Source organism: Metopolophium dirhodum, chromosome 1, assembly GCF_019925205.1.
Source record: "Metopolophium dirhodum isolate CAU chromosome 1, ASM1992520v1, whole genome shotgun sequence".
Lineage (NCBI taxonomy): Eukaryota > Metazoa > Arthropoda > Insecta > Hemiptera > Aphididae > Metopolophium > Metopolophium dirhodum.
In genome coordinates, this window is record NC_083560.1 from 100,637,360 (window position 1) to 100,653,110 (window position 15,751).

The following is a 15,751-nucleotide window of genomic DNA, read 5'->3' on the forward strand; positions in this document are numbered from 1 at the left end:
TATAAGTGAGTGTCGTTTACAAAATATAAACGAAGACGCGATGAACGTTTGTTCACGAATGCGTTCTTTCCAGACATTGGTATACTTATATAATATATTAATATGTAGTTTCACGCTATATTTTTGAATCAGAACCTAACGAAGTGTTCTAATTCCAATTATCCCGTAGTTTCCGTCATAGACATAACCTCCTTTTAAATAATTTTCATATTTTATTTATATCATGCACAATTCAGTTTCAATATGTACTAATGGACCTACCTAATTTACATTCCTAAGTCCAATATCAATCCGAAACGAACTATTTTATTCCATCGTCATTGGGATTGCAGTTCTGTGTATTCCTAAACCCTTCCAGAGATTTTGCATTAAATTAGGGCCTTAAATATTATATTAAGTCCCCGAATCAGAGGCCCGTATTTTACCTGTTATTGTTAGTAAATAATGTGTATTTTTTTCTAAAATATGTGAAAACAAAATTGAGTGTTGTGTACTTGTGCAGTGTCATTATAAAATATATTGTAGCTATGTAGTGCAGTCTAGAAATGTAAGATCTATAAAAGCATTAATATTTCAGGTATAAATAAAATTGTTATTTTACATTTAAATATACGTTTAATATATTTGTCAAAATTTGAACTAGGAATGTCCATATTAAGAATTTAAATTAATTATTATATAGTGGAATTTTTTTTTTAACCTCAACCTCCAAGCCAAAAAAAAAAGTACAAGTAAGATCCAACCAGTAAACCAGTAAACCACTCTTGAAGTTTAAGATCAACGCATATTTTTTACTATAGAACGCGTTGTGTAGCCGTGTAGGTATACATACAATAAGAGTATAAGACACAACCGTATTTACATAATAATATGAAAGCATATTATTTTATTTTACTTGTTTGTGTCAAACAAAATTTTACAATACAACAACGTAATAATAATTATTAATCAGAAATGATAACAAATCAAGATTAACAGCAGGTACCTATAATACAGTTTAATATGGTTCGCGGTCAAAGTACTTAGATAACAGTTTACAAGCTAACACAATTAAAATATACAAAACAAAACGTAGAGTTAATATAACAGAATGTCAGAATAGGTATAGAAAACAAAGTGAATTTAGAACTGAATTAATAAATCAGTTGGACCCTTGCTATACGCTTCATCCTAATTGGCCATTTACGGGAGTTATTATTGAAATAATATTACCTACTCCGCACAGAATCTAAAACATATTTAAGTTTTGAAATTTTAATATTTTTAAAATATTGTATTAAATTAATTTCTATGTCAAATACTTTAAGAGAATGCTACACACCCACACGTGTTACAGTCATAATTAAGAAACGACATTTTCACTACATAAAAAGGAGAACTTTGGCTGTAAAACGTCGTTTTTATTTATTCGATATCGGAACTACAAAAAAAGTTATTTAAGTTTAAAAAACACAAAAATAATGAATTTCGAAACAATTATAACTTTTTTCGTATTACTGCATGAGTGATAATACATTAATATCAAACAAATAAAAACGATATTTCACAGAATATTATAATGTTCTCAACTGTATTGTAATATTTTGGAGTCTTAACTATCTTAACTATCTTCACTACATCCTGAGTGGTTCTATCCCGCGCAAAACAGTTTTTGCTATGTTGTACATAATATTATTTTGTAAGACGGAGACAACACGTCATGTGGGTGTAACGTCCTCTTAAAAATACGGATGTGAAGCGCGTCTTGGTAAAGGTTCCGAGGAGGTAATCATCGTGTCAGGCGTCAGCAGTGTTGTCAAATCGCGGTCATTACGTGACATAATAAATTGTGATTGTGGTTGTGGTGACCGAGACACCGACAAACGGACTCCGCGGTACCAGGGTCGCATGGGCTAGGCGGTGTTCGTTCTTCAGTTTCGGCGTCGTTGTCAGTCGTGAAGGTGTCGATGATATTATATGATATTATCATAATAATATTGTGGCGGCGACGGCGGCAGTATATACGACGGCCATGTAGTTCAACAACCATCACATTCCCAACATACATCCCTGGTACATATATTGTGATCGGTCGCAGTGAATATTTTCAAAATGTTTCTAAAACGTTTCCACAATGTTGGTACAATGTTTCTACGGCGTCACCGATGAGCACAATTTATTCCGCGATTAACGGAGCGATGTTTTCAGCAACTTTTAGTATCCAATATTATATAATATTATGTCCAAATACTCTCATTATCAACAATATGAAATTAAAATTATATTTTTTAAAAAAACCGGGAAAGTCGCTCTGCTGTATGGCACAACTCGTCACTAAGTAGGTCTGAATAAAATATCATTGTACACGACGAAAAACGATTCTGAGTACAGACAGTCATTTTGATATTTCTGTTAGTATACGAGTATTTCTGTTCGTAAATAGTACTGTACTACTGTAGTAGTTTATTTACTATTAATCATATAGCTGAACCAATTTTTGACAAAAACAAATTGCATATATTATATTGCTATTGTAATATTATTATAATAATATTACACATTTGATTAGTTATTACTATTATAGTTGTTATTAACTTTTTACTAAATAGTCAATACCGACGCACCGCAGAGTGGTGTGAATAGGTTTGTCGTATAAATTATCTTAATTTTAATCTAAATATTTTGAAAAACTCATTGAGTATATTATAATGAATACTAAATAATAATACCTATGATAATGGCGCAAAAATATGCAAGTCCATAAATAATACCTAATAATGTTTTAAGAATTATATTGTAATTATTACAACATTACAATCATTATATCTACATTTGTTAATTTTTTGATTAATATCCAATATTATCAACATTTGAAATTGAAATGACTATAAATAAAAATGCTTAGTACATATTATCTATTTTTGATAATTATATGTTTTTATAAGACGGACTTATAAGTAACCATGTTTAAAATTTTAAATCTATAGCTATGAAAACTGAATATTTTATACATATTTCATTATTTCGTATCTACAAATTTATAAACTTTGGAGATTTTAACTTTAAATGCTTATAAAAAAACCGTGCATATGTAACTTAAATATTTATGAACTGCTATAATATATCAACTTAATATGGGGAACCTTGAATTCAATTTTTTAACTTTTTGATCCAACGAAAAAAATTGTATTTACATTTAAAAAAAAAAAACTTAAAAATATTATAAATTTCAAATGCCCTAAAAAAAAATTCAATAAGAGTCAAAATATTTAGACAATTTTATAATGTGTAGATATTGATAAAATAAACATTTGATGAACATTTTAAGTATCTATACGGTTATTTGATTTTGAATTACAAAAAAATAAAAAAAATTGTTAGATGAGAATTCGTTAATTTATTGGTGAAAATCGAATGTTGAAACTTGAAATGCTCGTAAATAGTGTACTTGACTTTAAAATAAACTTTTTTTTTTTGTTATAGATAGGAAAACTTATTAGGAATCTTGTATTATATTTTAAAATCTTAAGTATAAATTAGACAATTTTTTATGTATTTCTAACACAAAATAATTTGCAAATTGTTGTGATTTTGACGAATTTTATCTAAGCTACTTCAGGCGCTCATAAAAAATGTTGTGGATTTATGCTCAACTTTTCATTTAATTTCCACTAACTATATCTTATGAGAAATCTTTTATTAAATTTTCAAGTTTTTTGACCGAGCAAAAATTTTTTTATCGACCATAATTAAAAAAAACTACTACAAATTTAAATTTTCTTTTGCCTATAAGTAGCTCAAAAAGAGGTATAAACTAAAAATGTCTAATACCTACAAACATTTAGTGAAAATGTAATGTATCTACGGTATTTATTTAGAGTTACACAGAGTTGTCAACAATTTTTCCTTAATCTCGATAATAATATATAAATGTATAAATGTATTGTATTTTACTATTGATGTATATACGATAGAATAAATGAGAAAATATTCTTGGCTAAAATATGAAAATTATAGGTATACGTATTATTATTTGAGTGGCAATTTTGTTATTTTGATATTGACACAAAATGGTCAATAGGTAAATTTTTCTTTTTATATAATACAATTATATAGCAATAATAGTGTACATGTTATAGTAACTAGTATCAATACATTATATATTATTATTTATTGATTACTTTTGGTACAGCATAATACAACATACATTTAATTTGACAATTTGAGTAATATCGATTTACCCATATTTAAATACCCGCTAGGTAACTATTTTTATTAGAATATTTTTTAATTTTTTTTTTTTATTATAAAAATACCTGCGGCGATGTAGGCCATTGGGATAAAGCTATTAGAATATTGTTATATAGATAAAAGCCAATAAATTATTAAATTATTGCGTATACTACAATAATTGTTAGTATAGTGGACGCTCCGACGAAGGTAAACCGTTGCTTGTCGTATGATAAATAGTTAACACAATATTGTTTTTCATAGTTATTTAGAGATTATAAAACGTAAAAAATATTTGATTATATTATGTGCGTTATTGTTATGCAACTTCTCCTTATAATAGTAATACCAAATTACAAATATATATTATATTACATTTATTGCACATAACTCGGGTCATAACTGTGGCCCATTGATAGCGGACTGTGAATTAAAAGTAGATGCTGAATTATTTATTTTTACATATTACATAATATATTTAAATAATTAATAGCTATGTATACTGTTATCGACACTGAATAATTCTGCTTTAATCAAGCATTTTCCTTGCAAGGAACTATTATATTACAGTGGTGAATATGTTTTAGTAAATATTTTTATTTTAGAACACACGCTATAATAATTTTGATGGAAAAATAAATTATAAGCAATAATTAAATCGGGTTAGCCATATTATCACTTATACCAACCTGAGAAATGAGGATATATTTTCAATACTAAAGTATACTACCTATAATTTTATATAATGGTATTAAACGATTTGGAGTCTACGGAGTCTCGCTATTGCTTATACTGATGGTTTCATATATTTTATTTATTTTTAAAAATGCAACTATCCGTGGGTCTAAAACCTTTATAAGTTTTAACTAGAGATCCTTAATTCATAAATATATTAAGGCTCTCAAAGTTTAACTGTATACCTATATATTATGCCCTATTGTTTTAACACTATCGTATACAAGTTGGTACTAGATGATTTAAAATCCAAAAGCCAAACTAAAAATGTATAAAAGTTCATACAATTTATTTTTTTGTTTTGTACTAACATATTATATTATTCATTGTTATTAAATGTACATAAATATATTAAATTTGGGGTGGAGGTCTAAATTTGGGGATTAGCTCTTGCCTCCCCCCCCCCCACCGGTTGTGACGATATGAAAAGTTATGATACTAATATTATACGACTATCGCGTTAATTACGGAAATACATTTATATATATATATATTATTTATACATAGTTGGGTATGGCATAACCAACATTATGCCTAAACAGTAAACATCTTTAAACGTACAATTCTTCTGTACGTCTGTACCTCACTGAACTCCTCCTAAATGGATGGACTGATTTTGATGACATTTTTAGTGTGCGTTTGAGTGTGTTCCTGGATGGTTTGGATTCACAGTTGGACCCGGTAGGTAGGTCCAGCCCGGAGAGGTGCTCAAAACCAGGATTGTGTGATTAAAGATGGAAATTTTTATTTATAAATTTGCTATTATGGTTATACAGCCTACAGATTATAACAGTAATATAGGAGAAATTGGTTAATTTTTTTGTATATAAATAGTTTACATTGGTTACTCGGGCAGATGAGAAGCATGCATCAATTCGTCGCTTTTATGGTTTCGAATATATTATATTATAAATTGTTTATTACCATTTTCCAGTACTTAGGTAAGTATACATAAGTCATGTAGGTAGGTACGTGAATCGTGATTACCGACATATTTAAAATGTGTTAATTAGATATAGGTAGGTAACTGTTTCGTATAATATTATTATGTCTTATAATAATTTATAAAACTGGTAAAACGGTAGTTTATTCATTATTTATAGAGAGTAGAGACCAAAACAACATGGAGAAGTGCAAATTAAAAATGTTTGTACGAGTAATGTAGGTATTGGCCATATTATAATATAAAGGATTATAAATAAGTATTATTATAATTATTGTAAGTACCTATAAAAGTAATAATTTACGAATTAGTTGTCTTATAATAAGAGGTGGAAAGTTAAGGAAGGGAAATGAATGAAAACATGTTGTGACGACTTGAGCATGCAGTAATGGGAGAAGTGAAGAAAATGGAAAACCTATGGATGGTGTGAACGGTGAATACCACAATGTGTTTGGTAAATGCAGAGAGAAAGAAAAATAATAATTAATTAGCGAATTTATTCGGTGTGTGTATATAATTATACGGCCAGGTTAGTCTAACAAGACCTTTATAGGACATAGGTGATGTATTTATATAGTGATACTGCTATGTGTAAAATGAAATACAATATTTCAACATAAGTCAGTCAGCTTACCTATAATTATATTAGTACCGCAGTTTAATATTAAATATGCTATAGAAATAATAATATTTTATAATTTTATATTAATATAGTGAAAATTGACGTAGTGTGTTCTAAATAATTTGGAAATTATGACCATTGTTAAAACTCAACGAAATAGTTATTATTAGCAAGGTTGTCCATAAACCAGTAAAAAATTAAATTTAAGTTAAAAAGTTAAGTTACTTTTGACTTTAAGTTAGATTTATTTCCATGTTACGAAGAAACTTAAGTGAATTTCACACTACGCCTAGTTCGAACGCGTGCCTTTAAAGGTTTTTAAATTTTACATTTTAGCCCATATAAACTTTTTCTATTCTCTAACATAATTTATTTACCTATTATATATCTTACAATCGTAGCTACGCAATCTACGTTTTAATGTTACGTATGATATTTTAATATTTGAATATCTACCTAAATGAAACGTTTATAAACATTTGTTTATATTTTATTTTCGAAGTAATTATTTTTCTTTCAAACCCGTTCAATGCCACAATATTAGTGTCGTACCTACTACCATTGATTATGTATAGTATGTACTATGTATTATCAATTCTACTTCCTATATACCTTCTGATTACTGACTATGTGGTTCGCATGACGCATTGAATATATATCCAAATATACTTACTAAAAGATTAACAATACTATCATATCCAACAACCTAATTGTTTATGTATCATTTATTTTAAAATCGGTTGTATTATATTTTTACATTTGAAATAATATAATAACTAATATAACAACATGTCAGCAACATAAATGTATTCTTATTGTCATGTTAAAAATTATGTAATTTAAATATTGTGATGTATCGTCTATTTTATTAGATCATAGTTTTAAATTTACTTGGAATAATTATAAAAGACATATTATTATAACAACGTTCAAATGATAAGTCACAATAACATTACGTGAAAAATTATCTGAATGAGAAAGGGTTTGACAAAAATACACATACCTACGTACATCATATTTCTTTAGTTGCAATACAAAAAATATCATTTATATAGACTTAAATATTTTCACTACTACTTGCGTTATTTTTATTTAGGTACCTATATAATACACAACGACATTTTCAAAATATTATGATCGATTTTAAGCTGATTATACGACGAACCTATATTCACATACGGTATGTCAGTATATTAACTTAACTCGTTCCATTCAGACTCTAAAATATTAAGAAACAAAAAGTTATGTATTTTTTATATTTTTCTAAGCTATATGGTCTTTTATTTAATAATTGTGTCCCTGTCTTATATTCTTATTCTCTAAAAACAGTTAGGTATTATAACATCTAAAATTGATTTAAACGCTAAACATGATTTATTTTTAAAAATCTTATGTGTACCTCATGGTCGAATTAACATTATTACTGTTTATATTACAAATAAAAACACACAGATAAATGTAGTTGTATTGATAATACTATTATGGTGTAATGTGTAAATGTGTTCGATGATATTTATAATATCTAATCTGGCGTGAACTCAAAACGAGAGTCACAATCGTGAAAGTCTGATACGCGATTTATACAATATATTTGTAAACAGTGTAACATATATAACACGTGAAACTGAGGAAGGAAACCGATCTAATCTTGCGTTTCATTAAAATTTAAAATATTTGCATATATTTACAAATGTATAATTATACTGTGATTGTGTAATATGTGACTTGTGACTATACTGTATTCCTAGGTAATATTATATCAAATACGTTCATTGTTTATTTGTATTGTGTATTTTGTACGTTTATCTGTACATAATCGCATTCACATATTAAAGGTAGTTAATACATATATTATAGGCATTAACCTTACTGCAGTACCTAATAAATTTAAATCGTATTCGGTATATACTTATAGTATATTATACAAAACACTAGTCGAAAACGACCGAGACAACGGTCAAATATACTGTATATTGTAATAATGTATACCTACATAATATCTACTGTATAATAAATAATAATATTACTATAGGTACATCGAACCACTGGAGAATATAATATCGTAGGTACATAAATAGTCTGACCGGTCCAATTGAGTCGACTGTCGAGCGTAGAGTAGATTAAAGTTGTAGTGCTCTGCTTAATATAACGTATCGTATAAATAAGAATAAATTACTGTTAAAATGAAATATTTTCGTCTATACGGACATGAATATAAAATATAATTTATACATTGTATGAAAATATATAAATGAGTGTGTTGCAACAATATTACACTACGGCAACACAACACTATAATAATATAACTTGAAAGTATAAACGCGAGAATACGCTATTTTAATATTTGATCCTACCTATCCAATTGAAGGGCAATTAATATAATATATTATAGACGCCTAGCAATTTGATGCACTTAATCGAATACTTTTTACAACTTAAGGTAGTCGATTTAGCACAACAGACTTATTAGTATTGCAAATCCGCACCACACGGTATTTTAATATTTACTATTATTATTATTACTGATACTTAATGATTAACGAGAGATATGTTTACGTTGTCTATATTTTATTTTACGTTAGTCTTCCTCGTCTATATAGATTTCAGAAAAACGTTGAACAATTTTGGAAAAATATGTTTTATTTGTGTTTGATGTACCTGAATTCAATGTACCTACTTCTTATGTAGTATAACTGAGTCTATTACCAATAGTATATATAGTCATATAGACATTAATACGCCCAATGAGTTAGATAGTATTTTTTTAGCGATTTAATGTTTAGAATTTCGTGCTATTATGATAATATTTTGGTCTAAACTTCTAAAAACTTCTAAGGCTTATACGCTTATAAGACTTTGTTGTAACTTATAAGTATAATTAATTCAGGACCTAAATTGGGAGTAACAATAACGACACACTTTTTGCTGTACAAAAAAAAAACGTGTAGGTAGTGGTATTATTCTATGTATAATTTATTAATTGTCATTAATAATATTTTATTCCAGTATTTGGCTGCTACAGTAATAAATAAATCCTATAATGTAATAAGTTTTGAAATAACCTATAAGTATTGTGTTGGTATATTAGGTAGGTACATCATAACTATGATACCACTCCCCTTGAGAATTTAGACTTATAGTAAAATTGGTCCACACTGTTAATTAATTCATGTATACGCCAATTAATTTTATGGTCAGTAGATACATCTACAGACTAATTGTTGACAGTATTCAACTTCTGCAAGTAACCTGATTGTAAATTTATAATTAAATAGCGTTGGCAATTAATGAGATTGGACGCCGTCCAGTATTCCCAGTTCTTACAACTCACTAGCAGGTGCGGATTAAAAGTTGTATAAAAAACTCCAAATAAATGTACACAGTAGGTATTTTAAATAATTGGATAGTAGCCGTTAATGAAAATATTGTTCTAATATTTTAGCACAGTTTAACCGGAATAATAAAGTTAATTTTATTATTTATTAAATTTAAAAAGTGAAAATAAAATAAAAGTAAAAATTAAATTATTCAAATACATTTATGCACCGGTTGAGTTTTAAAATGTTAACAGTTAAACAGTATTGACACTTATCAGTAACTTCACTAGAGTAGGTACCTATATAATAAATTGTAATACCTACCTAGTATTATTATTTCGATGCTTATAAATATATTTAGGCAGATTATAATTTAAACATGACATATTTTAACTTTCTTCGGATAAGAATCGGATAAGACATCTTTTGATTTAGACAGCAATAAATGTAATTATAAAATCAAACATAAAATATGAACGGTATCTCCTCCGTGAACAATCTTTGGATTTTGCGTGTATACGGTACCGGAAAATAGGAATTAGCGGTTGTCCATAGTAATACCTTAGTGATACCCATGATTATGTGTATAAATAGGAAAACAACGGGACCCATCGCAAGTCATACATACCTAATATAATTATAAAATTAATATCTATTAGACGTTTTTTTTTTGTTTGTGAAATTAATCGTTATCCATTTTGGTCACAGGAGAAGACCGTGACCGGTTGAGGTCATGACGACGCAATGCGGTCCACCGACGGTCTGCTGGCACTGCTATGGGTCTTCATCGCCATAGCTGTGACTGCGAGGACGCCGCGTGCCGCGGCGGCTACGTGCCCACAGCCCAGTGATGCCGTCCGGCGGTGCAAATGTTCCAGCCGAGACAACGAAATACAGATATGGTGAGTGTTCGCAAATCTGAATAAATTCTGATCCGTGTTCCAAACCGTATACATGGTACAAGGCATGTGTACAGGGGCATTCGCAGAAATTGGTCAAGAGGATGGATGGAAATATTTTTATCTTTAAATTTTTAGTTTCACTATTCGATTACCTATATATAGGCTTATAAGCGATAAGTACCTATAGTTTTCTTCCAGAATGGTGGAGAATGTAAAAAGTATTCATGAATTATAAATGTCGATAGTTAGTTTTAAAACGTAATCTTACAGATGGCAGAATTAATTTTAATTAATGGACATGTAATTTTAAATTAACAAACACATTTTTATTTGTATTTTATACATATAATGTATGTAGTGTTAGGTACCTACTTCCCACTGTTTTGATAGTTTCAGAAAATGTATACAATTAAATGTTTCTAGGTTCTTTATAATAAATAAATAACAACCAATCCATTTAGAAATTAGCTTATTAATTCTTTTACAAATTAAAAAATCAAAAACCAAAACATAACTCTTATTAATTATGAATCAAACTAAGTCACTGATACCACTACCGACGCATTCTATGAACATTAAAATTGTTTATCAAGCAACCCCTACTTACCCCCCCCCCCCCCCTGGACATTACCAACGTACGCCCTTGGTACCGTATACGTATTTTCATGCAAATTATGAACGTATAATATCCATACCGTCCAATGTTCATACTCCGGCACTCAAGCCCGGATTAAGACCTTCAGGGGCCCAGGGGCCAATACACGGTTGTGGGCCCCATCAAAAAAAACAATTCTTTAAAATTATAAAAGTAGGTATACAATAAAACAAATTTAAACCTTTTTATTTAAATATGATAATAATAATAATAATAATAATAATAATAATAATAATAATAAATGATAATATATGATAATTAATGAGAATAAAAATATTAAAAACATAATTTTTTTTTTAATACATATTTACAAATAAAATTAAGTATTGTTTAAGTAAAAGTTTTTTATCTAGCTTTTTGAGTAGCAAATATTTCTAATGTTTTATCGAAGCTTAAATTTTGAAGAACATCATTTTCTGTTGATAAAATCATTAATGATGACAAATTATCTTGTGTTTGTGAAGATCTATTTTTATTTTTAATTCTGGCCAACTTCGAAAATTCTCTCTCTGCAGTACAATTAGCGACAGGAATGGTAAGATATATTCTTAAAGCAATATGAATGTTAGGAAAAATATTAATAACATTACATTCAGTTATCCATTCAAATATCTTGAGTACATCACTTCCATCAAATGTTGGTTTTAACTGATCCCAAAACTGCTTGAAATGTACTATTTCATACTTTATTGAATCATCAACATCATCTTTATATACACTAATGCATTTGTTAACACTTTCCTCAACATCAATAGTAGACTCAACATGTAGTCTAGTTAAGAATAAAAAAATGTCAACTACTACACTATATGCATTTATTCTTTTGTCCAGTTCTGAGCAAAATTTATCAACTATTACATAATGTGTTTCAACCCAAAATTTATCAATACCACTAAGTGCAGTTAAAGTTTTATTCAAACAAGAAAAAAATTTAAAATAAAAATATTCTTGTAGGTACTATAAAAAGTGAAAATTATCACTCGATGTAATTCTAAGCCGAGAAGACTATGGGTCCTTTACACACGTGAGCCCCAGGGACTTGCCCCCCTGCCCCCCCCCTTAATCCGGGCTTGCCGGCACTCGACATAAAGTGAAATCAACAAAAAAATCCGTTTTTTTAATGAGTTCAGCATAGGCAACATGTAAAGTGCTTAGTAACTTTATTATGATCATATAATATTGTGCGATTAAAACTTTATAACTTTATAACGCCTCAGACTTGTGAAAAGTAAAAACAGATTGTAATTTATGATTAGCTAATAATTTTTTTTTATTTATTTATTTATTTATTATTAAGTTTAACGGGACAAGCCCTTTTACATAGGATATAATACATAATAATCAAGAACAACCATACATATAAAATAATTAATACAGTTTGAAAGGTGAATTATAACAAAAATTTACATATATATAAAATAATTAAATTTCAATTAGATAGTAGGTATAAAGCTTTTGATTTAAAAGATTCACGAGACATAAAAAAGAAATCGACTTCATTACAAATTGAATTACATAATAATAGAGCTCTAGGAAAAAATGAATCTGAACATATTTTTTTTTTATAAAAAGGTACATAAAATAAACAAGAGTTTCTAATCGAATAATTATGAGTACAAAAACTAATTTTACTTAATAAATCAGAACAATCAATATAATTATTAAGAAGATCATAAATAAACATGACGTCAGATAACTTACGCCTAACCTCACAAGGCTGAATATAAATAGAATTAGCTACTAATGAAAATGAATCCCTGGAAATAGGTAAGTTTAAACGAAACGCTATAGACTTAAGGAATTTATACTGAATATTTTCAACCAATTTATCAGTACAATTTTGAGCCCAGATTATTGAAGCGAATTCAGTATGTGACCTAACAAGAGAACAATAGAGCATCTTTAATGTAAATACATTTTTAAATTCCTTAGTATTTCGTATAATTTAATTTTATCACGATATTTATTTGTTTTTCATTTGTTTATTATTATATAGTTAACCCGTAATTATATGCAATAGCGTGTATTTTCGGAAAGCAGTGTTGTATAGAATAATTTAAATAACTTATAGAGCACTATTTCGGAAAATGTATTTAAGCGATATTCAAATACTAAATAATTGCAAAAATTCAAAATAGGTCTCGAAGTCTCCTGGAGTTAGAAACAACTGGATAAATGCATATTCCCCTCATCAAGAAAATCCTATTTATACGCTTCTGTCCCTATGACCCTACTAGGTTAGGTATAAGTAATGATATAAATAACATATTATAATAATATTTACTACCATAAGAAATAAATACTGAACCACCGTTCTCCTTCACTCAGAATCTTTTTTATATTCAAATTTTACACAATCATTATATAGACTCAACTGGCTATAGTTAGCTACCAAAAATACAACATAATGAGTTCCTTGGTTTTTTTTTTTATCGATTTTGTCGAAATTTCTTATATAGTTAATCGCAGCTCAAAAAAGCTCAAAAATATATTGTAGGCACGAATGCACGATGAGCATTTAATTTTAGACTTTAATATCGTCTATAATAAACATGTAAAATTAATGTACGTTCATGCAATTTTTTCTTTAAAATGTAACTGAAACAAAATTACAATTTTACCTTAGTTACTTTCAACATCTACCAAACGACTATTATTATTGTCCAAATGAAAAGTTGAAAATAGTGATTGTTTATCGATTTTCTAATTTTATTAGTCAGTGAATTAACGTATAATTGCATAATATTTTTAACTATTTTAGATTTAACAAATACAGTGTACATTTTTACTTAGATTTAATCATATTGACCAATGCTATTTGCTACTAATAGTTAAATACCAGCTATCGTTGACAAATAAAATCATAAATATCATTAAAATGTTACACAGATACTACTTAAGCACATACCTACCTATATTTATATAAGCACTACCTATTAGCAGTAGGTACATACATTACGTTAGTATATAGGTACATTACGTTTAGCAAATTATTATTATTATTATAGATAGGTACTAGGTACTATAATATAATTATAGTTACTTGTAACTTCCTATATAGTTATCTGTGGATATAACTGATTCACATAGGTACCTACCTACATGAACTCACTGTGATAAATTGAAAATGCGAATTCACGTTTTATAGCATAGGCGAAAATCGCAGGGCAGCTAAGGCTAATTGATAGGGGTGCTAAGCGCCCAAGCATCCTGAATGCTATATAAGTATAGGTGTATATAATTATGAGAGCAATAATATAACCATAAAAGTAGGTACATGGTACATCGTAATTTTATTATGCCTATTAAATTATTATCTTGAATAATTCATTATTTCAGCTTACGAGAGAAAATGTTTATAATTTAGGTACCTATATCATAACACAATTACCTATTCATTTAACACTTCAAACAATTGAATATTTTTTAATAATATAATAATTAAAAATATTGTTTTGAACAAAATTGACTTTGTTTTTTGAAAACGAATAGCCGTAAATAATATACTAATTATACTTGATATTTTTACCAAATATGTATATAATCATTTAACTAATTTTTAAGTCTAGGTAGACATGGTAATTTTTTTTAAATATTTAGACTATTTTTAGAACTATTAATACCATATTATATGGGCCTCCACATGAGTTTTTAACTCAGTGAGGCACAGTAATCTTTTTTGATATAAAAAAAATAATATATTCACATTTCACACCGTTCTGCAAGTATAGGTATCTAATATAAATAAATTATAAAATATTCTTAGTGATAGAGGCTGGGTGGTCGGATTTATCGGCATCAATATTATTATTTTATACTTTATAGTAGGTAATCTAGCTTACGGTATTACAGGTGCCTATATTAAACAATACAGTCCATATTTTTTAAAATCTTCATTGAGCTTAGACAAAAAATATATTCTCATTGCATTCAATATTGCAAATTTTTCGGTGGTCCGTTAATAACTAGATACAATATTGATGGTTTGGAATAATTTGACCGTAGGTAACGATACCATGATAGTAATAAATAATAAAGGAAGATATTTTTTTTACTGTTCTTCAGTTTATCCCAAGTGAGATTGATTGGTCATAATCGTCTACGATATTTGTAATCTTTATGTAAAATTTGAAACCAGGCTCGGTTAATCACATCCATTCTTTTAAAAATTTATTTTGTGCGCCCATATTATGTGGTTGTATCAAAACTAATCTTTACTATAGGTACTATTATTTGCACGTGCCGCCGTCGTGGTTTTTAGAAACGTTTTTATTATGTATAAATGTATTGGTAGGTACCTACCTATAATTAGGTATGTTTTGTTCCTTGTGATTGTTTTGACACGCCATTATTTTATTATCTACACAA

At 28.0% G+C, this 15,751-nt stretch overlaps 1 protein-coding gene across 4 annotated transcripts in view; it reads left to right on the plus strand.

Moving 5' to 3' along the window:
* Window positions 1–15,751, plus strand: part of LOC132936311 (protein artichoke) — a 40,422-nt gene that overhangs the window by 15,046 nt on the left and 9,625 nt on the right. For all 4 annotated transcript variants that reach the window (XM_061003009.1, XM_061003011.1, XM_061003012.1 and 1 more), the window contains exon 2: window positions 10,535–10,728. In XM_061003009.1, coding sequence (XP_060858992.1) covers window positions 10,571–10,728 — 158 coding nt within the window. In that variant the 5' untranslated portion in view covers window positions 10,535–10,570. The remainder of the gene's footprint in view (window positions 1–10,534; window positions 10,729–15,751) is intronic.